Source organism: Pseudonaja textilis, chromosome 3 (genome assembly GCF_049901715.1).
Source record: "Pseudonaja textilis isolate UNSWEBS1 chromosome 3, rPseTex1.2, whole genome shotgun sequence".
In the NCBI taxonomy this organism is placed as follows: domain Eukaryota; kingdom Metazoa; phylum Chordata; class Lepidosauria; order Squamata; family Elapidae; genus Pseudonaja; species Pseudonaja textilis.
This window is the reverse complement of record NC_141992.1, coordinates 185437506-185464904: the sequence shown is the minus strand read 5'-3', so window position 1 is coordinate 185464904 and position 27399 is coordinate 185437506. Positions and strand designations below refer to the sequence as shown.

At 42.1% G+C, this 27399-nt stretch overlaps 1 protein-coding gene across 1 annotated transcript in view; it reads left to right on the top strand.

Annotated features, from left to right (window-relative positions):
* Positions 1-417: 417 nt before the first annotated feature.
* Positions 418-27399, top strand: part of SNTB1 (syntrophin beta 1) — a 119359-nt gene continuing 92377 nt past the window's right edge. Inside the window, exon 1 of the mRNA XM_026703614.2 lies at positions 418-1494. Coding sequence (XP_026559399.1) covers positions 834-1494 — 661 coding nt within the window. The 5' untranslated portion in view covers positions 418-833. The remainder of the gene's footprint in view (positions 1495-27399) is intronic.

Here is a 27399-nt window from a genome sequence, read left to right as displayed (position 1 = left end):
TTCTCAGAAAGTTGCAAAAGGCGATTCCATGATCTGCAGCCGTCCTAAATATGAGTCAGTTGCCAAGACCATGGGGATGCTGCAAATGGTCAAGTGTGAAAAATGATCGTTAAGGTTGGAAAATGGTCATTAAGTGTGAAAAACGGTCATTAAGTGTGAAAAACGGTCATTAAGTGTGAAAAACGGCAGTCACTTTTTTTCCTGTGATGTTATACCATTGAACGGTCACTAAACGACCTGTTGTAAATCAAGCCTCAGGTTTTTAGGAGAAACGGCCCCAAAGTGATCCGAGATTACTTTTAGACTGGCGGAAGCCGGATCTGGGTTCGAATTCAGAACACCCCAGCGCCGGGACTTATGGGGGAGCCTGAGCAGCCGCCTTTTTTTCCTCCCTTAGTGCCGGGGACGCTTGTAGGCATTCTGAGGGGAACGCCTCCCAGCCAGGTCGATCCTCGGAGGAGCGTCCGGACCTCAACCTCACCCCGGATCGACAGGGGGAGCGTTCCGAAGGGCAGAACGCCTCGCCCTTCCGCCCCTCCCCTCCTTCCCCGCCCCTGCCCTCCCCTAACCCACCTCCCTGGCTTAACCCGGGTTCCCTCCCCTTGGCGAAGTCTCCGCCGACCTCTCGGAGGGGCGATGCGGCTCCGAGCGCTCTCTTTCACCCACTTCTTCTTTTTCCCCCCTCCCCTCCCCTCTTCCCGGGGCGTGGTGCGTTTGTGTGTGTGTGTGTGTGTTTGTAAGCCGCGCGCGAGTGCGTCTTTGTGTGTGCGCGTGTGTGTGTGTATGTGTGCCCGTCCGCTCAATCACATGGTGTTTTAAGAAATGCTCCAAAGATGGCGGTAGCGGCGGCCGGAGGCGTCGGCCGGCTGCAGCGGAGCGGCGCGCTGGAAGTTTTGGTGCGCGACCGGTGGCACCGGGTGCTGGTGACCCTGGGCGGCGAGGCGCTGGTGCTGAGCGGCGAGGAAAGCGGAGGCGCCGCGGCTTACAACGGCATCGGGGCAGCCTCGGCGGGCAATGGAACTTTCTGCGGCAGAGGAGCCGGCGGTGGTGGGGCGTCGAGGACGGCGGCCGCCGCCGCCGCCGCCGCTTGTCCCCTGTCCGGCGCGGCCTCGCCCGAGTCGCCGTCGGGGAGCAGCTACAACAGCAGCGGCAACAACAACGGAGGCGGCGGGAACCCCAAGGCGCCGGTCGGAGTTCGGACGGCGCTGACCGACTTGCCCGAGCAAGTGCCCGAAGCCGTCTCCAACCAGAAGCGGTGCGTCAAGGTGCTGAAGCAAGAGATGGGCGGGTTGGGCATCAGCATCAAAGGGGGCAAAGAGAACAAGATGCCCATCCTCATCAGCAAGATCTTCAAGGGCTTGGCGGCCGACCAGACCCAGGCGCTCTACGTCGGCGATGCCATCCTGACCGTCAACGGCGCGGATTTGCGCGATGCCACCCACGACGAAGCCGTGCAGGCGCTCAAGAGGGCGGGCAAGGAGGTCGTGCTGGAAGGTAAGAGCGCCTCCCGCGCGGGGGCGAGGGGGGGGGGGAAATCCCTAACACCCCCCTCCACCTACCCACCTCTCAGCTTTTTGCCCCTCCCTGCAAGCGCGCTCTGCACATGCCCGGAGGCAATCCTGGTTAGCTTGGCAAGAGGCCGGTGTGTGTGTGTGTGTTAAACGTCAGAATGGCTTCTAGTCTGAACCCGGGGATGGGAAGACGCGCGTGTGTGCCGCTTTGGATGCCGCTCGCGAGGAGGATCCGGCATTCCAAGGTTATGACGCCACGTGTTGCTGGACGCTCGCTCGTCCTGCGCTTCCAAACACTTGCGCCGCGCGGGGGTTTCCTCGTGGGAAACCGAGGCTTGTTCCAAAATGCGGGGCCGATCTAGTGGTTGTGGTGGTGGTGGTGGTGGTGGGGGAAATGCGTGTATGTGTGCAGAGGGGTCTCTTCCTCCAGTTGTATACCAGTTTAGTAGTCCAAGAGGCTTCCCTGCTCTCAACCCCCCGGTTCAATCGAACGATTGAAACTCAAAGCGGGCTCCTTTTTTAAAATAAAAATCAAATGAAGAAAAGGCTTGGAATGAGCTTTCCTCCTCTTAAAAACCCGCGTCGTCTGCAACCGTTCACACAACCCCGGCACAGCCGTAGTTGCCCAAGCACAGGGAGTTTTAAATGAGTTTTCGCCTTAATATTTTCCGGATGCCTTTGGAGTCGTGCCGTGGGAGAATCCGGTAACTAATTCGAGCGTGTTAGGGTGATTATAAGCCTTCCTGGATAGTTACTTTGGGTTAATGAGGAGAGGAGCAGCTTTCAAGCTATGAGTAACAAGCCCAACAAACCCAGCCGTGGTGAAAATGAAACGCCGCTTTCTCTCCCTCCCTCCGAACCTTTTACTTGCAAGTTGCTCATTATGGAGTTACTTTAAGTTCCCTTCTTGGGCAATGGTTGAGGAGAGTTGTAGTATACCGTAACCGTTTCAATCTGGATAAAACTAAGGAGAGAGGCGGCGGCAAAATGTTGTAGCCTGAGATCCGAGCTGTCCCGGATCCGTGGGCTGGCAAATCTCCTTCTTAACTTAGCCTCTTGTGCAAACTCCCGGCGAGTTTATATGAGTGTTCAGTAAAATATGGTCCGTTTACTGGTTGGGGAAACAGTCCATATGTGTCAGGGTATGAATCTGTCACAGCTGAAAAAGGCAAACAGCTGGGCAAACAGCTTTTCATATGGTGTTCCTTTGGCAGGCTTAAGGGCCTCTAGCAGGTTTTTTTTTTTTTTTTGCAAGCCGATCTGGAAAAACAGGATCACAGGCTTTCTGGTGATAAAAAAGATAGTTTTCCTTTTTCTAAAAAAAAAAAATTACCTTGAAGATTGGAAATAATTGTTTTTGAGAAATTCCTTGCCTTTCCATCTTTTTTAGGACAGGTGAGAACTTGTGGGTTATACAGCATTAAGTAAAACAGCAGGAGCGATACAATTTCTTAAACTACTACAGTCTTACCATTTTATCCCCCGCCCCCCATAGCTGATTAGATGAGGGCTTGCTTAAGAAGATGTGCTGATAAATCTGGTGGGCAGACTTTAAATTTAATTCTCTTCCTTTCTGATGGGAGAATTAAGCTGTATGAACGGCAAGGTGTTTCCCCTATGATTGCGCTACAGTTTTCCTATGCTTGCTGTGGCTGAATGCGTGGGAGACGTTACTTGTGCTGGTTTGTTTGATAATGAGATTGTAGCCACTTGCTTTTCTAAGCAAGTTAGACTTTTTGCACTGTTCATGATGTAAAAGAGAGAATTCTAACAGTCGTACTTTGCAGAAGGAATGCTAAACTAAACTAGTGCCATGGCATGAAATATTGTTTCAAGCTTTATCAAACGTGGGGAGGCAAGTGCAAACATTTAATCTACATGGGCTGGATGAGCCCTTGGGAAGATAGACTGTGAAAAGACCCCCAGTATGGTTTAGTGATTAAACTGTTAGTTTGGCATAAAGAAAATCTGGGTTCAAAACTACCCATAGTAGTGGAATTGTGGTTGGTGATTTGGGCTAGTTAATATTTCTCAGGACAAACTATTTCACAGAATTATTTTGGGGGGAAATAGAAGGAAGCCCTATATTATCTGGAGTACCTGAACATAAATAAAAGTGGGTAAGGCCATATCACATACCTAAGATTTGATGGGGGTTTCTTTCTTCTCTGGAGTATACCAGGGGTGGGATTCTACCAGTTCACACCTATTTGCTAAATTGGATGTTAACATTCTAAGCAGTTCAGAGAACCGGTTGTTAGAAGAAATTACTGGCCTAATCCTGTAAGGAAGGCAGGAAGGAAACATTCTGGGGTTGTTTACAGAAACTGCCTCTCCGTTAACCCTTATTACATTCTTGGCAGGACTAGACATCCTATCTCAGGAACGTCTCTGGAGTTTTTTTCCCCTCCTTTGCTGGTACTTTGCTTGTGTGGAGTGACCATTCAAAGTTACAATGACACTGAAAAAAGTGACTTATAACCATTGTTCACACTTATGACTGTTGTAGCATCCCCACAGTCATGAGAGGCCAGGCGAGGAGATACGTGCCTCTATGTGAGTGATATTGAGTTGGCCACACCCAGCCAATAACATGACCACCAAGCTATGTCCACCCAGTCACATGACCACCAAGCCATGCCCACCACCTAAGCTACGCCCACAGAACCGGTTGTTAAAAATTTGAATCCCACCCCTGGAGTATAGTTCCTGTTACACCCCTGTTTTAGTTCCTATGTGACAATTTCCCAACTCAGGATTTAAGCCAAAAGTCATTTGAAAAGTCACTTTTGGCATAACAGTTCTACAGGTTGTTAAAATACACAAAACAGATTGTCATCTTCCAAGTAAGAACCTGTAAAATTATATCCTTCCGGTATAATATCATGGATCTCTCCTTTAAAGTACACTTAAATACATTTAGGGAGATAATCCCACATATGTAGTAATATGTAGTGCTGAAGTAAAATCTCTTAAAAGGAGAAGGCATTCAGCCCATAGATTCTGAGATTCTGAATTGATAATGGAAAAAAAAGAAAGCTTAATTAACCCAAGGAAGCACCTATCATGCCTCAGAGTCAAAGAGATTAGATTATGCAATTCTGATTTAAAAAGTTGGATGGAGGTGAGTGACAAGATTGCCAAGGAAAACAATCGTGCTATTTAAGCTGCAGAAGTTTATGTATTAGACAAAGGTTACTGCTAGAACACTGACTGAGGCCTAGTTCTGAGGAAATTGTGGTTTTGTCTGTCACACACAGCTTGGTGCCTTCTGGGTGTGCTGTCTTTTAAGTTCCATAATTCCCAGCCAGAATATATTGCATAAGATTGCTGCAAAAAAAAATGGTCTAGTCTATCACAACAGACTTTGGTGGAAATAATCAAAAGGATAGCCCCCCCCAATTTGAGGACTGTAAACCATTTTTAAAAGATTTTGAATTGGGGGGGCGGGGTTTAAAACAATCACTTGAGAATGTTCTGCTATTCTCAAAGCAAATTACAAGTGCAGGCCTTTAGAAAATTGGAAATTGTAAAACTAAACATCCATACTATGCTCCAAGTCCTGGAGGACAAAAATGCCCTCAATCATCACTTGTTTGCACACACAAGTTCATTGTAACCTTTAGATCTTGACCTCCAAGTTGTTGGCATAAGTGAAGAAAGCTAACAATACACCACAATTTTTAATCACTCCTTTTTGTAAAGGATTTGTTCAAATACATGCCTCTCCTTTATCTTTCATACTTTCACAACTTAAAAGCAAGTATGTTACTGGAACAGAAAAATGTTCCCAAAAGTTACAAGGACACCTTTTTTTTCCCTTTGCCTGGCTAGTATTATGAAATAAGTATGTGTATTGCTTCTCTTAAGAAGTGATATAGAACACAGAGTCAAATGTCAACACTACAAAAATATCAAACATATAATTTATAAAAGTAACAAAGAAGTGTTGACAGGGTTTTCATCCATTATGAGTCCAAATTACATAACACATACCAACACGATTCTTATGTTGGTAATTGACTAAAATAAAGTTTGACTGTGGCAAAGTTCCTGCAGGGAGAATGTTGAACCAAACCAGTTGAGTTTGAAAAAGGAGTTTGCAAACTTTTAAGTTTCCTGGGTGACTTAAAGGAGACAAATAATGACTACAAGTAATCCTTAACCAATACCACTATTGAGCCCAAAATTTCTATTGCTAAACAGGGCAGTTAACTGAATTTTCCCCATTTTATGACCTTTCTTATCGCAGTTAAATGAATCACTGCAGTCATTAAGTTAATAATGGCTGTTAAATGATTCTGGCTGCCCCATTGCTTGTCAGAAGTTTACAAAAGGTGAACACATGAACCCAGGACACTTCAACCATCATAAGGACATGCTAATTGCCAAATTTTGATCACATGACCACAGAGATGCTGCAATGGTCATAAGTATGAAAAACAGTCATAAATCATTTTTTTCAGTGCCATTGCCAATTTGAACAGTCATTAAACAAATGGCTGTTAAGTTGCAGACTGCCTGTCTTGCCTACAAAGTTAATCCTTTCTCAAAATGTAAATAATCTTGGGAATGACATTGTATTATGTTGGGTGCTACTTCATCAAAGAAATAAATTGCTGTCCCTATTATTGTTTCTACTTAAACAGACGTTTGATATGCAGAAATCTGCAGACAACATAAGTCAGAGAAGAACCTGTTCGCCTGTACAGACCTGGTAGGAGATACAGAGCACACAGAGATTAAGAAGCTGTCAATCCCGATACTACTTAACATAAAAAGAGCTGAGGAGCCAACCCTCCTACTGCAATGCATTTATTTGACAACTAGGGGGATACCTGTGTTTCGCTATGAAACTATGTGATCGGACTTAGTTTTTGGGGAGGAAAATAAGGAAAAGAAAATTCTGCCTCTGCCTACCAGCATCCATCAGTATTCATCTGGCTAGCATCCTGTCAGTGTGTAAGAGAGTTGAGGGCTGTTTGGAAACTGAAACAGTATTTGCTGTGTGAGCAAGAAAGACAGCAAGGAGCCTGGGTGTGGCTTAGCTCAACTGTTCTGTACTAAAGCTGGTTGCTGCTCTGAAACTGAAACTCCTGTCCTCTGTGTTTTGCATTTGGAACAATTTCTTTTCAGTTGGGGAGAGAGAATAGAACTCCTTAGCATCATAGCGTGTTAATAATATTACAGGAAATACTAATGCTCTGATGGTCATTTCGAAAAATCCTTTCTTAGCGAGCACCTAGATGCCACTAAATGACAAATTTCAAGTGTATAGGCTTTACAGTTCTGAAGATTTTGTGATGATGCGTGAATGGTGAGTGGTATTTCACTTTTATATAGAGAGATAATAATTGCTCATATGAAAGGTTAATGTGAATGGGAAGGTTGTACCTAAACGTGACTTTTTCACCTGCAAAATCATTAAGATGATTGATTGGGGATAAACAGTGTTAGATTGTAAAATTGGCCAAATCCAAGCAAAGTTCCTCAGTCTGATACCTTGACTCCTTTGATTTCTGTCTTCAGTAGTAATTGAGACAGACAATTAGGAAGTTCAACAAGAATGTGTTTATTGCTCTAATATAGGAAAAGTTTACAATGAAAGGGATAGAATTCTGTCTGCAGATGGGGTTGAATCCTCTCTTTCCTTGTCTTATTCTTTCCTTCATAACTGAGATCTGGTGTAGTACCTTGGATTGGCACAAAAACACAAATCAAACATACAAGGTCAGTTTTAATGGAGGCATGCAATACATTTTGAAGTGGCTGTTTTGTTCTTGAATTCTGATTCCTCTGCTTTTCGAAGGCCAAGTAATGAGCAGTTATAAAATGTACATGTTTAAAGTTTCAGTTTTTACCTGTGTTGGACAGTGAAAGCTGTTCTACTTATAATAGTCCACTCTCCATTGACTCTTGAGAACAGAAGTGGGTGGGGTGGGGTCAACCTATTTTCAAAAGCACAAGAGGGCAAGACAAGAAGCAATGGATGGAAACCAAGCAAGCAAGCAGAGAAGTAACCTAGAACTAAGGAGAAAGTTCCTAATAGTGAGAACGATTAACCAGTGGAAGGCTTGCCTTCAGAAATTGTGGGTGCTTTCACTGGAGGCTTTTCAGAAGAGACTATCAGAAGAGACTATCACTGGAGGCTTTTCAGAAGAGACTGGTCAGCCATTTGTCTGGAAAGGTAGAGGATCTCCACCTTGTACAAGCTGTTGGACAAGAAAACTTCCAAGATCCCTTCCAACTCTTGTTATTCTGTTGATGACTTGAAAGGAGATTAGACAAAGCAAGTAATTACATGCCAATCTGGCGAAGTTCCCTTTCATTCCAATAAAGTCAAGAGGGATTCAAAACTACTTTCTCTAGAGAAATCAGGCAGATTATTACACCATCTCTACAAAGCCACATTATATCACTCCAAGCAGCCCTTTTTCATTTTTCAATCTTTGTTTTGTATTTTTTGCATGTCACACATTTTTGAACGCTTGCCACATGAACCAGAGTGAAGGAGTAATTAGAATCAGTTGGTAAGGACAACTGGCTCCGGCATGAAGGTATTTATTATTATCAAGTCAAGAAAAGAAACTGTGTTTTTACTTACTAAATTTATTATACAGTTGTAGGATAAACTAGGACCAAACAATAACCATATTCGCTGAGGTGTCAGCAGTCAAGGGCCATGAATTTTGCATGCTGTGGCAAGGGAAACTAATAAACCATCCTTGTGATATTAATTGGCCATCCAGTTGTTGCTTGCAGCAGCTTTCCCAATGTAATATCTCCAAATATATTGGACCACAATTCCCTGGGTTCTTTGCCAGCATAGGCATTTTTTTTTCTCACAAAGCATTCTGGGATTTATAATCAGTCTGATCGGTGGAGCGATATCAAGATAGGATTGCTTTTGGTACATTTCCTCTAGACATCTCCTCCATCCTAAGGGTGAGCACAAAGAGGGCTGGTCTTTCAAAGACCAAGAATGTAGCCTTGAAGACAGTGGGAGTAGCTGGCCTCTGTGGCTACTTGATGATTGATTTAAGCAAGTGTTATTTTCTTAAAGTAATTTTCTCACAGCTGCAGTAGGTACATGCCAGTCTAGGCAAGCCATAATTTTAAGCATGTGGGATGACCCAGGGTGGGATACAAAATAAACACAGTCACAAAAACAGGTGAAGCCCCTTTTATCCCTTCGCTTTGCTTCCAAGCTCCACATATCCTTGACTGGAGACAAAAAACTCCCACACAAGCAGTTACAAGAAGGAGGAAATGCTGACTTCTGGTTTGAAGGGCTTCGGCGACAGACAGAAAATCCACAATCGTGCGCGGTTTCTGTCTGGGTTTGCCACTGGAGCGCCCCAAGCCGGCTGGTTTTGGGGCTAAGCCACCCCGTAGAGGTGGTGAAGAGGGGGGAGACCGCCAGCAGGGTCAAGGAGAGCCGCATCTCCCCTCCTCAGCTGGCCATTACTCCCTTTCCCGAAGGCAGTTGCAGCGGTGGTCAGAAATGGCCACCACAAAGAAGAACTTGACCGGAAAAGAAGGTGCAGGAGGAAGATAAGAAGTGAAAGTTTTGGCTGACCGGGTTAAATTGTAAAAGCAAAAACTAAGGTATCCTGGAATTTAAACTTACAAAAAATAACATCGCTCCTAAAGAAGAGTCAGAAGCAGTGAAGGAAAGTGAAAAGGGAAAGGTTTGGCTTTTTTTTCCTTCTCTCTCCTTCCCTATACTGACAACTAAGAGACTTAAATAAGAAATCGGAAAAATCCGCTTTGACATCAATAGGCAATTGAGCTCAAAATAAAACAAAATGCCAAAGGGATAATAAAGATTTCTGGACATTAAAAATTTTCTTTTTCATAAGCAGGAAGGGAGAGAAAAAGAATAAGGGCAGGATCTGGAAGAGGGAGGAGACTGCCTGGAATTAAAAAGAATCTACAGTAAAACTTCCACAAGACTTCTAAAAGATACATTTTAACTAAAACTTTGCAACTAAATAGGAAGAGAAAGTTTAAAAAGAGCAAAAAAGAAACAGCTTGCGTGTATTTGGATTATTTGGTGATCTTTGGATTCTTGGTTATTATATTTGAATGACTAAAATCAATCGGGTGGTTGTTTAAAAATTTATACAACGGCACTTCTAGATGAATTGAAAATGGAACTTTAAAAGTACAAAGAAGATGCACAAGAAGGGAAAGGTTCTTTTGGCTTTGTTTTTCAATTCTTAGAAATGGAGATTTGGAACTATGAGAAACAACAAGAAAAGACTGCAAAACAACAAGACTGGGACAAAGAAGAAGCTATCTTTAATGAACAAGCAATTTTATGCGGGGAAGAAAAAGGAAAGCGGGGAAAGAGAATGGAGAATTTAACACTTAAAAAAACAACCAAAGAAAAGAAAAATAATTTGAAAAATAAGTATAATACTGGAAAGCAACAGAAGAGGGGAATACAGAAGAGAGAAATAGAGGTAGAGAGACAAGGGGGTAAAAAGGGGAGAGAGAAGAAGAGAGGGAAGAAGGAAAGGAAAAGAAATTACAAAGGACTGGAGCAAGATTTAGAGAAACAGGACCTATTTAGAGATAATGGGTGAAAATCTAACTGAAAAAGGGATTCTGTAAAGGTACATAAGATTGTATTGTTATATTAGTAATAGAAATAACTTTAGAAAATTGGAATGATTAAAATGAGGGATAAAATAGTTAGTGTAATTTAGTGAAATGTTTGTGAATAAGTGAAATAAAATAAATGAGAAAATTGAATTAGGAAGGAATGGGAACATTTTAATTAGTTAATGATTTATAAAATATAAGTGAAGTGGGGAATTAACTATGGAAAGCTTATAATTGTTCCCATAGAAGTATGATATTTAATTGAAAAGTAATGTTAAAAATGTTCATTAAAGACTTTAATGAATATTAATATTAATGATAGAATTGAATTGGAATGGAATGTTTTAATTATATACATTTATATTTTTTTTCTTTTTTTACGAATACAGTGTGTATTTTAAGAATGTATCAAGCAGAATCCAAATGGAAGTTATGTATTATATTGAATGTTACAGCTTTAGGGAAAAGATATAAAGGCGTCATACTCCAATCAGTAACTACAGGAGAAATTTTGTTTAATGAGAAAAGATAATAGATAATTGAAACAGCACAGACAAAAAATATAAATACAATGATTTGAATTGAGATGAGATAATTGAAATAAAATTGAGAAAATTAAAAGAGGGGAGAAGCTATGCAGAGAATGTAAAATAGTAATAAGATATGGAATAGAATATAAAAATGAGCATGAACCTGAATTTGTGTCTGTATGAAGAAATGTAACCCAGGATTATGCTACCTTCAAAAAAGATGTTTTATTTGTATTTTTTTTTTCTCTTTGTGAAAACTCAAATAAAATTTACCAAAAAACAAAAAAAGAAGGAGGAAATGCTGTTTAAATTATAAAGAGTAAAAAACAACACAAACCAGGCAAGATAAGGGCTTGAAGACATCCACAGATGTCAGAACACATACTGGGAAGGATGCCAAACTCAGAGAGGAACAATAAACGTTAGATATTTCCACACTTTGTTTCTAGCACTCACCCATACACGTCTGTCCTCTTATCCAGTTGTCACAGCTGCAGCCCATGAAGAGGATCAAGGCCTTCTCCTCCCCAGTAGACCATGTCTCTCCCTTACCCTCTCCTCCCTGCGTGCCCTAGGATGGAAAGGGGATGGGCCTGGTCCTCCTCTGACTGCCCAGCTGGCCTCTGCCCTTCCGCAGCCTCCTCCACAATCTCCAGAGCCACACTTCCACTCCCTGTCAGCTGTTCCTCCTCTCCCTCAGAGTCAGTCTCCACCAAGGGCATGACAGCATGGTAAGATTAGCTTGAGAGAAGAAACCTTTCTCTTCTTCTACTCTGCAGGTATTTAGCATAAGGATTTAGTATTGATACGACCAAAAAAGGGACACAGTGGCTAAGACACTGAGCTTGTCGATCAGAAAGGTTGGCAGTTCAGCGGTTTGAATCCCTAGCGCTGTGTAACAGAGTGAGCTCCCGTTCCTTGTCCCAGATTCTGCCAACCTAGCAGTTCGAAAGCATGTAAAAATACAAGTAGAAAAATAGGGACCACTTTGGTGGGAAGGTAACAGTGTTCCGTGCACCTTCGGCGTTTAGTCATGCTTGGAGATGTCTTCAGACAGCACTGGCTCTTTGGCTTTGTAACAGAGATGAGCACCGCCCCCATAGAGTTGGAAACGACTAGCACGTATGTGTGAAGGGGGAACCTTTACCTTTACCACCAAAATAAAATGGGCTTAGAACAGCATTGCTTAAACACAGGGATGTTGGGATGTGATGGTCAAAAGAAAAGGCTTTGGATAGCTTATCTAAGGCATTGCCACCATGACCTCTTAATGGCCCATAATCAAGAAGTCAAATATCACTTTGGAAAACCTGTTGTAAAGCTTTAAGGTTTATCCCAAAGGTGCTTTTTCAAGAGGCAACTGGACTTTCTGGGTTTGTTTTGAATAAGCTTCTTAGATGAGAAGCGAAACATCTTCAAAGAAAAACCAGAAAGTCCAGTTGCCTCTTGAAAAAGCACCTTTGAGACAACCATGACCTGGATGACTGAGTATCTCCACAGACACTTCAAGACTTAATTCAAGATTTCAAGAATTTTGCCTTCAAAAGGTTCTCCATCCCTGGAGGCTATTAAGAAGAGGCTGGAGGGTCACTTGCCTGGAATGGTATATGTATTTTGCTTGAGCCAGGGGTTAGACTACAAGATCTCCAAGGCCCCTTCCAATTTATAATTCTATTGAGATTCAGCATAGCCATCCTCATTTATGTAACTTTTTGCCAGCTCCTGTACTCTTCCTTCTGTTCTATTTTTTTCTGTTCAATCTATTTTTTTACCTATGTAATTGCCAAGATTTGTTTTGGTTGAGGTATTATAGAAAAACATTTAATAAATTAATGAAACAGATCCTATGGGTTTCTTCCTCTGCTTGTTGTTCACTTGAACTCATTTGCATATACTCTGGATAGGAAGGCAGGCTATAAATCAAAAAGATAAAATAACTGCAAGAATCACAGCAGTTTGCAAGGAAAAAGCTCTGCAAGGCTAAAAAGGAATAAAGCAACCGATTACAATAAAACATCAGGACTCTGTAAATTCACTCCGCTTTAGTTCCCACTGAAAGCTAGTGGATGTTTAAAATTTAAGGTCATTAAATTGTTTTAGTAAAAGGCTTTATGTGTTATGGGACATCTTGGCTCACAGCCGTAAGTAAATGCTCAAGGTGTGCTATCTATTCAGTCTCATTTAAAAAAAGAAAAGAAAAATAACACGAAGACATTTGAGAGTATTTTGTGGTTGCTCTCCCAAAACAGCTTTTGAGGAGGGTTGCAGAATAGACACAGAATACCCGTCCTTTATAAGTACAGTGGGGAAAGATTAAGTCAGCAAGTATCTAAAGAAAGGTCCTGGCTGATTAATATTTTTGTGCTGCTTTAAATATTTCTTTTTTAAAAGGAGCTCACCTTAAAGCCTTCTCAGGTAAAACTTGGAATATAAATATTTTAATAAGGCCAATAGGGTAGGAAGAAATTAAATCATTTGTTCTTTGCAAGCAATTTCCATACAGGCATGAAAACATAATGTTAAATATACATAAATATGGCACAGGTCTAGGGTATTGAGAGGAGCCATATTATGACCCCAATGGGACTAACCCACCCCACATATGCTAGAGGAAAAGGCATGATACGGATCCTGCCTTCTAAGGATTTCTGGTGGGCAGAATTAAGGGGTAGAGCCTTTTCTGCTGTGGCCCCAAACCTGTGGGACATTCTACCACCAGAGATGAGAACTGCTCCCTCCCTTTTGGTCTTCTGGAAGGGTATTAAAAGTTGGTTTTGCTGGTTGGCCTGGGGTTCACCTCTGGAGGTGGTTGTTAAGTAAGAAGACCTCATCTCTGTGACATCTGTCTCTTAGTCCTGGTTTCTTTGTATACAGGTAATTGTTGACTTACTACTACGATTGAGCCCAACATTTCTATTGCTAAGCTAGACAGTTATTAAGTGAATTTTGCTCCATTTTGCAAGCTTTGTTGCCACTGTTATTAAGTGATCACCGCCGCTGTTAACTTAGTAACACGGTTGTTAAGTGAATCTGGCTTTCCCATTGACTTTGCTTGTCAGACGATCACAAAAGGTGATCCACATGACTGCAATTGTCATAAATACATGCCAGTTGCCACAGGTTTGAATTTTGATCATATGACTGTGGGGATGCTGCAGTGGACATAATTGTGAAAAACGGTCACAGATCACTTTTTTTCTTTTTTATTTAAAATTGCATATCTCTATTTACTTTGTTAACAGTATTGTATCATCAATAATACATATATTTACATTTATTCCTATACATTAATTCTTATTTCTGTATTCTACCCATTTATACCATCTGTCCCAAACTGCGTAATATTCCAATTTGTCCTTGGCTTTTAATTCTGCTGTGAGTTTATCCATCTCATCACAGTCCAGTATTTTTTGTATCAGGTTCTCTTTGGATTTATTTTTATTAGGAATAATGAAGGGGAAATTTAGCAAACAAGTCCAATACTTCATTCTACACATAATAACAGCGGTGAGGATAGTTTTTGCACAGGGCTGGAAAACAGAAAAGATACCATCTTGTAATTATTTTTCTATTTGTCTCTTATAATGTGTGAGCCACCCAGTCGTTTTATAGGGGAGATGGGTGGCATAAAAATTTAATCAATCAATCCATCAGGCTGTCTGGAGTAATTTTTCCCTCACACTTTTGGGCCCCAAAATCTTTGATGTCGAATTGGTTGAAATTGGTTGCCCAGGGCTGTTATTCCCAAAAAGAAAAATTCCAATTAACACATTTTACTAATGCTGCCGTTCACTTCCCAAGGTGTTACGAGACTCCTGTTTGTGAAGTATCACAAACCAACACAGTTCTTCCTCCTGTGATCAAGGCAGAGGAATAACTGATGTTTTGTGTCTGCAGCTGTTGCTGCAGAATTGCCATCCTTAACTCGGGAGCCTCAAGAAACATCCCGTACTGTCCATCTGTAAGCTATGCAATTTAATATTCGGACTCAGGGAGAATTAAAATATCCCAGCATTGCGAATTATCCTTCTTTCCCTGCCCCATATAAATGACATTTTCTCTTTCATATGCCTGCGTTAATCATTTTCTCATAACAGCTGAAGAACAAGCCATGCTGTGGCTTACCACATTTGTAAAGGCTTTTTGTCTGAATCATAGTTTACAGTTGTGGTGCCCGGTATCCCCCATTACTGGCCATGCCTTCTGTTGCAGTTGCAATCAGGGGTGCGATTCAGGTTTTTTAACAACTGGTTCTGTGGGCATGGCTTGGTGGTCATATGACTGGGTGGACATGGCTTGGTGGTCATGTTATTGGCTGGGTGTGGCCAACTCAATATCACTCACATCGAGGCACGCATCTCCTTGCCTGGCCTCTCATGACTGTGGGGATGCTGCAACAGTTGTAAGTGTGAAAAATGGTCATAAGTCACTTTTTTCGGTGCCATTGTAACTTGGAATGGTCACTCCACACAAGCAAAGTACCAGCAAAAGAGAGAAAGAAAACTCCAGAGATGTTCCTGAGACAGGAATTCTAGTCCTGCCAAGAATGTAATAGGGGTTAACGGAGAGGCAGTTTCTGTAAGCAACATCAGAATGTTTCCTTCCTGCCTTCCTTACAGGATTAGGCCAATAATTTCTTCGAACAACCAGTTCTCCAAACTGCTTAGAATGTTAACAACCAGTTCTAGCGAATAGGTGCGAACTGGTAGAATCCCATCCCTGGTTGCAACCAAAGCACCTAGGATTGAGTGGACCTTGGACCAGGGCTCGTCTGGATTTTTAGCTTTTCTTTTAAAAAATCATATCAATTAAGTAAACTGAGAAAAAAATTAACAGGTAGGTTTTTTGCTGGATTTGCTAGGAGAAGCCCATTTTGGTTTTATAATTTGGGGCCAGTAAAAGTTAATTTAGAAGGATTAACTTGGAAGTGCAAGATTATAAATGCTTATTTGAAAAAAAAATACTATAAAGACAAATATTGTTAAAAACCCATGTTTCATTTTTCAGGCTATCGATCACTGATGGCTAATTGTTCTACATTCATTCGATGCTTTGAGGTTCCTCCTACACACATGTTTTTTTTTACTTCAGATGTAACAGGGACTACTTGGGTACCTTATTTTTTTAAAAAAATAATTCTTCTCATTTCAACTGAACAAACAGATAGACAGCAGGTATGTTGCAGAGCAAAACTCCCAGTTCTATCATATTTATTTACAGAAATGCCTCTGGGTCACACTAAGGATTTTTATCATTCTTTGGCAATAAATATGATTTGTGGTTGCATTGTACCGCTTTCATTGGAAAGGTGCCCGCTTAACCTCTTGAAAAAATAAAGAGGTAGGCCTCAACTTATAACCATTTATTGAGTGACTGTTCAAAATTACAATGGCCCTGAAAAAAGTGACATGCCAATTTTTACATTTATGGCCATTGTAGCATCCCCATGTTCATGTCATCTAAATTCAGATGTTTGGCAAATGATTCATATTTATGATGGTGTAGTGTCCTTTGATCATGTCATTGCCATGTCTAAGCTGGTTTCCAATGAGCCAAGTTAGTGAGGAAGCCAGATTTGCTGAATGGCTGCATGATTCACTTAACAACTGTAGTGATTTGTTTAACAACTGAAAGGTCATAAGATGGGGCAAAATTCACTTAACAACTGTCTTGCTAAGCAATGAAAATTTGGGGCTCAATTGTGGTCATAAAGATTATTTTTATTTATTTAGATAATTTATTTAGATTACCTGTAAAGATGAGTTTGAAGTTGTAAATTAGAAGGTGGTAAGGAACCAATAACCAGCTTTGCTTTCTGATTGTTTTTTTTTTTTTGGACCAGCCATTTTGTGAAGAAAGAAAGACTCTCCCCTCTGAAGTAGCCATTTTCTGACTGTCATGGTATGGTTTCAAAAATTCTTAACCTTGTTTGGAAGGAAACCTCATTGTATGGATGGTTTTCAGTTCCCTTGGATGGCCCAAAAATCTGTGCAGGGTACAAATTTTGAATGAGCGAGTTGGAAGGGAGGAGAGTTTTCTTCTTACGAAATGAGCAAAATAGGAAATTCCTTCCCAGCAATTTTTTTTTTTAGGAGATTTGCTGGATATGGGGGGAGGGGGGATAGGGGGAGTGATAACTCTGCTCGAGCTGTTTTGTAATGCTCTTATGTGACTGAAGGAAAAGCAATGTTTTTCTTATAGAATGGACAAAGAAAAGTGGGGGGGTGTCAAACCCCACACTGGGAGTGATCGTTGTCCCATTTCAGTAGGTGGGAAATTTGGTATCCGTGCAGTTATATCATTCTTTTCCCTAAAACTGGTCTCCCGCAGTGGTGCATATTAAAAATGTTCCACAGAGTTAAAACTTGGTGGATGAATCCTGCAAGAAGATTTCCCTGATCAGAAAAGAAAATAATTGACAGGACAAAGAGAGACCACCAACCACTGTGCCAGCATATTACTTGTTTTCATGATACCTTTTCCTTGTTCAGTGAAAAAAGCAATGACTGTGTACTCTGCCTGCAGTGCGGTGAGATTAGCTGTACAAGATCTGAAGCAAACTGCTGTTAGACCTCTGACCTTGGTGAAAGATCTGAGAACAATCCGCTGGTCTCAGGGAGAGGTTATGATATTTTGAGAACTTACTAGCTCTGGGGGTTGAAGCCACCAAGACTCTGATGTGACTTTAAAAAATCAGGAGGTTTAAATCTAGTTCGCATAACATAACTAAGCACGAGGTCTGTGAGCAGCAGTGTGTCCACAAAGCCATCTGCCACAAAGAAGAAGGGATCAACATATTCTCCAAAACACCCACATGCAGGGCAAGAAGCAACGGATGGAGACATAATCAAGGAGAAAAGTGACCTAGAACTAAGGAGCAATTTCCTGACAGTGAGAACAATTAATCAGTGGAACGACGTGCCTCCAGAAGTTGGAGAGATTTGAGATTGGACAAGCATTTGTCTGGAACGATATAGGACAGGGGTGTCAAACTGGATTTCTTTGAGTGTCGAATCAGCATTGTAGTTCTGCTGACCAGCCGGGGCAGGGGAGATAGGATGGACACCTCCTGCAGCACCCTGCTGGCCAAAATGGGGCACAAGGGGGGCACGTGAGGCCCCTCCGTGCCTCATTTTTGGGCTAGACAGCCTGCAGCATCCTGCCGGTCAAAACGGTGAAAGGGGACCTCGTGTGCCCCCCCATGCCCCGTTTTGGCTGGCAGTGCTGCAGGAGGTCATCCAGGCCAAAAACGGGATGCAGAGGGACCTCACACGCCCCCCCCACACACACACCCAGGCCCAGCCTCACAGGTCAGATTTAAGCACCCTGTAGGCCGGATGCGGATGCCTTGAGCTTGACACCCCTGATAATATAAGTGTCTCCTGCTTGAGCAGGGGGTTGGACTAGAAGACCTCCAAGATCCCTTCCAACCCTGTTATTCTGTTACCCATATTGTTTCCTTGTTTGGTGTCGATCATACCTTTGTGGCAGCCGTTTGGTAAATGCCAGCTGTAACCAGCTTTTCACACAGGCTGCAGGTCTTGCATTAAACTATAATTTGGTTTCTTTGGCTTGGTGCTGGCTGGAATCATAGAGCTAGAGGATCCTTGGAGATCATCTAATCCAACCCCCTTCCCAAGGCAGGAGACTTTATACCACCCCATGGTATAAATATCTCTCCCATCTTTTCTTGAAATGGATGGAGCACCCACAACTTCAGAAAGGAAGCCGATCCACTGATAAATTGGTCTCAATGGCTTTCTTAAACTTGGTGATGCTAGGGTTTCCTGATGATGCTATCCTTCTAGAAATTTATTGTTTTTATTGGAAATAGTAATTATTCAGAAGGCTGAATTCAAATTTCTCCTTCTCAGAAAATTTAAACAACTTTGGGGATATCTGTCTAAATTTCTTCTTAACACACAGTTTTGAGAAACTGTTAGTATGTTGTGTGGAGCCAGGTATTTTGTTTATAAACCACGGTTTATAATTCAGTGTATGGCCCCAACAGAATAGTGGTTTATTCAGTTCATTGTAATTTATTGTGAAATGCAAATTGGGCTTTATGATAGAGCCGGCTTTTGTGATCTAGTTCCTACCATCAGCTACAGAGCTTAACAAGGGTAAACCTAATTAATCTAAAATTATTTTGCTTTGTAGAAAATATAAAGCAGTTTAGGCTGAAAGTTGATGTTATGGAATACATTATGTACTGTCACTTCATTGAATTTTATATTGATGTTATTAACAAGGAATGTATGTGTGAGGGAATAGACAGTATCCTATAAGATCCGATTCATGGGAGCCGAAAGATGCAGCAGAAGTAGCACTCACTGATTACATTAAAATGCAAAATTACAGAATGCTGTTTCTATAAAACAGATAATTATATCTTGCTATGTGGAAGCCTATTGCGTTTAAAAAAAATTGAAATGGGTAACTGTGTTGTGTGCACAGATTGCTCTTTCTGTATAGAACATAGAGTTTGCAGGCCATCAAATCTGTAACATTGCAAAGAAAGTATTTAATATAGTAAATACATGCTGGCTGGGAGGTCTTGATGGATAAATATCTGTGGGGATTCTCAACCAATCCAGGTCATGATTGTCCCAAAGGAGATTTTCCAAAAAGCAACTTCTCCTTCCCTCCCTCCCTCTTTCTCTTTTTCTTCCCTGTCACACACGATAGGGCTAGAATAACAGAAGGGACTTCGGAGGTCCTCTAGTCCAACCCCTTGCTGTAGCAGAAGACTATCTATATACCATTTCAGACAAACGATTGCCCAGTCCCTTTTTAAAAAACCTCCAGTGATGGAGCACCCAGGACCTCTGAAGGCAAGCCATTTCACTGAATAGTGAATAGAATAGAACAGAATAACAGAGTTGGAAGGGACCTTGGAGGTCTTCTAGTCCAACCCCCTGCTTAAGCAGGAAACCGTACATCACTTCCGACAAATGGTTATCCAATCTCTTCTTAAAAACTTCCGGTGTTGGAGCATTTACAACTTCTGGAGGCAAGTTGTTGCACTGATTAATTGTTCTAACTGTCAGGAAATTTCTCCTTAGTTGTAAGTTGCTTCTCTCCTTGATTAGTTTCCATCTGTTGCTTCTTGTCCTGCCTTCAGATGTTTTGGAGAATAGCTTGACTCCCTCTCCTTTGTGGCAGCCCTTGAGATATTGGAACACTGCTATCATGTCTCCCTTAGTCTTCTTTTCATTAAAGTAGACATACCCGGTTCCTGCAACCGTTCTTCATATTGTTTTCACTGTTAGGAAATTTCTCCTTAGCTCTAGGTTGCTTCTCGCCTTCATTAGTTTCCATCCATTGTTTTTTGTCTTGCCTTCTGGTGGGAAAATGGGTTGACCCTCCTCTTTTTTAAAGCAGCCCCTCATTGTATTTGAACACTGCTATCATGCTGCCCCTAATCTTTCTTTTCGCTAGACTAGACATACCCAATTCCTGAAGATTCTTGGATGGGTAGTGAAACATTTTCAAGGGAAAACCCAAAGTCCAGTTGCCTTTTTGGAAAGGTACCTTTGGGTCTTGATGCATAGGTAAGGAAGAAAATTGTGGGATTCCAAATTAGTCATTCTTCATGAATAAAATAAACTTCGAGCATAGACTGCCACATTCTTTCCACAGGTCGTGTCTACTCATGTCAGAAATAGATTTGTTCTGGCTGGAAGAACCAACTCTGGGCGAAACTAGTGGCAGTCTTGTTGAAGCAAGCTCCATTATCCATTTCTCCAATTCCAATTCATTTCACCAGGGCTTGTCCAGGATAATTAACCAACCTAGTGACCATCTTCAGATATCTTGAGAGTCAACTTTCAGACTCCCTGTTGGAACAAGGTAAATCAAGCTGCCAAATTGAAATGTTTGAGCAAGGAAGCAAGATTCACACAGAGTTTAATTGGAGTTAATATCAGACAAAAAGGAGTGAAGATACAGAATCTTGGGAACAGCATGAGGAAAACTTTTAACTAAGTAAATTCATTTTAGTGGGAGCTTGGTGAATTTATCCCAAATGGCTTAATCAGAGTGTTTACAACTCTTTACAATATAAGCCTGAGTTGTTCAAGTAAGTTTGTCATGTTTTGAAATACTCAATTTTATTTTTCAACTCAGACAAGGTGGCCATTAGCAATGTGGATTTAATGATATTAAAAAGCAGGTGTGGGCTGCAGAATTTGCTTGAGTTTAAACCAGGGATCTCCAAACTTGGCAACTTTAAGACTTCTGGACTTCAACTCCCAGAATTCCCCACCCAGCCGTGCTAGCTGGTGAATTCTGGGAGTTGAAGTCCACAAGTCTTAAAGTTGCCGAGTTTGAAGAGCCCCGGTTTAAACCCTTCCCACATCCCTGCTATGATTCTTATCTGGATTATGGGTTCCAAAACTTTTCACTTGCTTTGAAAGTAAAGTTTCCATTGATGGGAATGCAAGTTCCTTTAACATCGTCTCCTCTCATTTCCTGTAGCAGCTTCATCAAGGGGGAAATAATTAGTCTTGTACACCATATTATTCGTTCAAAGCTGCCATCCTGAGCCGGCAGTCAGTATTTGTACCCAATATTTGTACCCAGCTCCTCACCTTGCTCCCTGCTTCGCCATGCACCCGTATCACAGTATTCTTCTTGTTTTCTTTTTCTATTGAATGCGGCATGGTGGCTTAGTGGTAAAGGCGCTGGCCCCCACTTGAAAGGTTGAGTGTTCAATCCTAGGTAGTGGCAGATATTTTTCAGGGCGCAAAGGAAAAAAAATCAGTGAACTCCACTTACTGGTGTCAGGAAGGGCATCTGGCCAGTAAATGCTGGGCTCCATCCATTTGCCCCGGCTCTATCCTGAATTAAGGGATTACAGGGTTGTAAAAGAAGTGTTTTAATCTATTGTTCCATTACTTTGCTACTGTTATGTTTACATTTCATTTCTCTGTTTTTATTGTTGCAAGCTGCCTAGATAAGCTGCCTAGATAAGATAATCTTGATTGTCATTTTTTTTCCCCCTGTGGGCACTCTAGCACACATTAAAAAAAAATCTGTTGCCTGCTCTCAAACATATACACATACATAACACACATATAGATATGTTCTATATACATAGGTATATACACCTACACCTTAATATATTAAATACATATAAATATTAATCACTGCCCTTCTTGAATGCATAGCAGAAAGAGGAAGCTTGAGAGTTCACAAGGTTGAATGGAACAAAACTGTGGCTGAATCTGGCTGTTCTGCTTTGGATACCACCTCCCAGAAGGTAGCAAGGAAAACAGGTTGTGAAGAGGATGTGTAGCGTCCCAGACAATCCTGCGGACCCTGGCTGAAGCAACACTTATGTGCCATGCCCTGGATGGAAGGGAGTGAACTGCCAAGTAATCTTTTTTGCTGTCCTCACCACTCTCTCTGTACCGCCTTCCTGTCTGAAGCAGTGATGCTTCCAAAACAGATAATAATGCAATATGACAGGATGTTCTTGATCGTCCCTCTATAGAAAGTGGTAAGGACAATGGGAGGATGATGTACGTGATGCAGAAAATGCAGGCACTGCTATTCTCACTTCACCAGTGTCTCACTGTTGAGCGACCCAGCCAGCCTACTTGTTAGCTTCACAACCAGAGTTGGCCTACAGCGAGATAGGCAGCAAATAAATTGAACCAATAAATAAATTTTTTTAAAAATGTTAACTTTAAAAAAATTTAAATTTAAAGGTAGACATCCATACGCATCTTTTAAACAGATAAATGTGTGAATGGTTATGAAGAGTCTTTTAGCTTGCTCAGGACGGGTCGTGTCATAATTCTTATATTTGCATCCAAGGGCTATGGACAAGCAAGCTCTTCTTGAAGATAATAGCAGATGTTGCGCTTTTCTTTGCGGGTCCTGTGTATTTCCTGGAAAAAAAAAATGTTGATCTTTATAGTTTTCACACCACTGGGATCAGTGAATAAGTACCCGTCATTTTCTGAGACCTGACTTGAACTTGCAAGAAAAGACGTGGGAGGGCTGAAAATGTTCCTTCTCCCTAAAGAATGGGAGATTTATGTCCATGTAACAGATCTTAAAACAAATAACTTGGGAAACTATCCAAAGGCACAGCTCTTAGCTTTTGTGCCGAAATATCCCCGTAAAGCAAATGTGTTGTGGCTTGAGATTGTTTTGTTTATAACTCGTCTAGTGCATATTTATTTGTTTGTTTAACAGTCCTTTTAACACGCTGAAGTCCTAAGGGACTCTGGGCGATGCATGGCAACGTAAGAAAAATAATTACCAACATTCGGAACAGAAAGCATTCAAAATAATTCATATAATCGGTCATCTAATCTGAAATGCCCCCACAAAGGCTGTTCGTAATGAAATCAAGAAAGGATGGTGGCTCCCTGGAAGTTTTTGCTTGCTTGTGAAATGCAAGACGGATGGGAGCTGATCGGATGAATCTGTGGGGAGAAAGAGCTTCAGAGGGTGAAGGCTACCATGGAAAAGTCTATGTTCTCCATCCTCAGATTCAGCTCTGAGAAATCATTATCTGATGTACTCCGCCTGAATCATTTTGGGATAGAGCCGAACTCCATCTAGAACCTTTTAGCTTCCAAACAATGATTCTGGACTTCCAGAACATCTCTGGCTTAGTTGACAAAAGCAAACGTTTCCCCTGGTCAGTTTTGTCTGACTCTGGGCAGCGGTGCTCATCTCCGTTTCTTTGGCAAGGAAGCCAGCTTCCGTGGTCATGCATCCAGCATGACTATATGCCAAAGGCGCACAGGATACCATTACCTTCCCACCAAAGTGGTGCCTGTTTATCTACTTGCATCTGCATCCTTTTGAACTGCTAGGTGAGCAGGAGCTGAGGCAAGAACAGGAGCTTATCCCGTTACACAGTGCTTGGGTCTCGAACCTGGGCTGCCAGCTTCCAGCTGACAAGTTCAGCATTTTCAACCGTTGACCCGGCACATCCCCCGGTCTTTTAAGACCTCACCTCAAACCAACCTATGACTTCTCCCAGTTCTTTCGTGGAAAAGCGTAGTTTGTATGGACTTGAGCATTTTCCCTCACAACCACTGACTGGAACCATCTACTCAGGGAAGAATGAAACCACCACACAATAGTACCCTCGTCTCTGGAGGCAATCCAGGAAGCTACCGTAGTCGATATTGAGTTGAAAGCTTGCTCATTTCTGACTCCTAATGAAGTCATTCAAACGAAAATCAGCACAAAATCTGCCTCACGAATCCTGACTGAAAAGGATCTAGATAATATCTTCTATCTAGGATTCTTTATAATCAATTCCCCATCACTTTCTCCACAGCTGACTTGTCAGCTAGGCTGGAAGGTGCCAGCTAGCTGGAAAGAGGGGTCAAGTGAGGACCTAGTTTGGAGTCGTTGCACAGCTGCAAGCAGAATAAGCTTTACCTCCCTCAAGACATGTGAAGCCTTATCTGGTTGTTCCCAGGGGAAAGCAAGAAGTATGGGGAGATTCTTGTAACATAGCTGATATATAATAAAAAAAAAACTGACTTTAGCTATTCACGTGTGGCTTTGGTTACTTGCCCCTGACACTTGCCTAATAGAGGAAAGTTGGAGACCAGGCAAAAGGTTTTACACCCTGTCACCACTGCTGACATTATCTGCTTCAAAGAAATACAGGTAGTCCTTGAGTTGCAACAGTCCATTTAGTGACTGTTCGAAGTTAACAACAGCACTGAAAAGAGTGACCTATGACCATTTGTCACACTTATGATTGTTGCAGCATCCCCATGGTCACGTGATCAAAATTCAGATGCTTGGCAACTGATTCATAGTTATGACAATTGCAGTGTCCTAGGGTTAGGTCAGTGGTGGCTAACCTTTTTGGGCTGCCGTGCCGAAAATTGCGCTCGCATGCGCATGCTCACGTGCCGGTACCCAGAAGAATGTGCAATGGAGGGGCCTCCCCACACCACCTGCACATGCACGTGCGACCCCCACGCATGCCGCATGTCTCTGTGCATGCGTGTGTGTTTCCCATGTCCCCTGCCCCTCCATTCATGCACGCCAGATAACCAACAATCAGCTGATGGGCAGGTGGCGCACAAGCAAGTGACTATGCGTGCCACTTCTGGCACGTGTGCCATAGGTTCGCTCTCACGGGATTAGGTGGTCCCCTTTTACGACTTTCTGACAAGCAACGTCAATGGGAGAGCCAGGTTCACTTAACAACCATGTTACTAACTTAACTGCAGGGATTCACTTAACAACTGTGGGGAAAACATTGTAAAATGGGGCAAAATTCACTTAACAAATGCCTCACTTAAGGGCAGAAATGTTGGGCTCAATTGTGATCATAAGTCAAGGATGCCCTGTATTGACAATGTCTCAGAACTATCTCATGTCCCAACTAGCAATTCGGAGATGTTGGGAGATGACAAATCAAGCCCAGAGGTAAACAAATTCAGAGTGCAGAGAGCTGTATTCATTTTTTTTTTTTTGAGTTCCAGAAAACTAAAGAAATCCTAGATTACAAGAAAAGGCGCCAGCTCACTCACCAACACGGACTCTGCCCATCTGGAATCCAGCCCAAAGCAGATATGAGCAAATTTATCTGGTGAGCCTGTAGGCACTTTGTCTCACCCTATACTTCCATGGTGGCGTTTATATCAATGTAGAGACATTATCTGGATTTGTGAAGTATTTTCCCCCTAAGAACGCCATCATTATGTTAATCCTCTTATCTCTCTTTGTTTGGTAAAACATACCAAGCCGTGGTTGGTAGTGGTTTAGAAAGGCCTGTTTTAAATTATATTCCCAGGTAACAGATGATGTGTTAGTTCTTCCTCCTGATAGCTCTGAGAATGCACACCTGCACACCTGTTACACAAGTGTCCTCCAATTAATTATTTAACACACATTGCTGTGTTTCAAACACCCAGGAGTTTTTAATCACATTTCTCTCATTCCCTGCATGACGTGAGCACTAGAGTAGGGATGGCTAACCTTATTGACGTTGCGTGCCAAAAATGTGCATGCGTCCTTGCACCCATGATGCAATGCGCGTGTGACTCCTTCCACCCCCCTGGGCATGCACGCATGACCCTGCATACACCGCACACCTCTGCGCATGCATGCATGTCCCCCCTGCACCGCATGCCTCTGTGCATGCGCACACAACCCCCACGCCACACGCTGCATGCCTCTACACATGCACAGGCATCTCCCACGCACGCGTCACCCCTGGGTAGCAGATACCCAACAATCAGCTGGCTGGTGGGGATGCACGCATGTGCAGTGGGGCTCTTCCAGGTGACCTCTCACATGCCGGCAGAAGTGGCTCTGCGTGCCACTTGCGGCACACGTGCTATAGGTTCACCATCACAGCGCTAGAGATTAAGAAGCTGGACTCGGACTTGGGGGCCCACAGCATTCTCCCATGGAAATCCATTCTGCAAACAACTGAGCCAAAATTTTCATTGCAAAGCAAAGCAGTAGTTGAATGAGTCATGCTCCATTTTATGAGCCCACTGTAATTACATAGCCAAAAAGGCATTAAGAGTTGTTAACCTAATCTTACGTAGCTTTTTCTCTGGTAATATTACACTAATAACTAGAGCATACAAAACATTTGCTAGACCAATACTTGAATACAGCTCATCAATCTGGAATTACGTATCTGATATTAACACAGTTGAGAAAGTCCAGAAATATTTCACAAGAAATTCTCTACTCCTCTACTCGTTGCAGAATACCTCGTGCCACCAGACTTGAAATTCTAGACCTAGAAAAGCTAGAACTACGCCGCCTTCGGTCCGATCTAAGTATAGTATATAAAATTATATATTGCAATGTCCTACCTGTCAATGAATACTTCAGATTTCAACCATAACAATACAAGAGCACACAATAGATACAAACTCAAGGTGTAAATCACACCAAACTTGATTGCAGGAAATACGACTTCAGCAACAGAGTGATCAATGTCTGGAATACTAGTCTACCCGACTCTGTGGTTTCTTCCCCAAACACTTTAACCTTAGACTGTCTACTATTGACCTCACCCCTTTCCTGAGAGGACTGTAGGGGGCGTGCATAAGCGCACCAACATGCCTACCGTCCCTGTCCTATTATTTCTTTTATTTTTTTATTTTTCTTATATGTATCCATGTATTCATAACTATGTTTTTTACTTATACCTATTATCTTGTAAGCAATTGACAAAAATAAATAAATAAAAATAAATATTTTTTGCCATGGTGGTTAAACAATTGCTTCAGTAGTTAAGTGAATAGCAAGAACGCTTAGACTTATATACCTCTTCACAGTGCTTTACAGCCCTCTCTAAGTGGTTTACAGAGTCAGCATATTGCTTCAACAATCTGGGTCCTCATTTTACCCACCTCGGAAGGATGGAAGGCTTAGTCAACCTTGAGCCTGGTGAGACTTGACTTGTCAAACTCCTGGCAGCCGGCAGTCAACAGAAGTAGCCTGCAGAACTGCCATCTAACCACTGTGCCACAGTGGCTCATATAACATCCTGCGGTTATTAAACTAATCTGGCTCCCCTCATGAATTTTGCTTGTCAGACAGTTCCTAGCAAAGTGGCAAATGATAATCCCAGGATGCTGCAACCATTGTAAACACAAACAAAGTGTCTGACTTTGATCACGTGATTGTGGGGAATGCTGTAACCGTCTTTAAGTGTGAGAACTGATCACGAGTCACTTTTTTCCAGTGCTGTTATAACTTTGAACAGTGTTAAACAAGTTGTCGTAAGT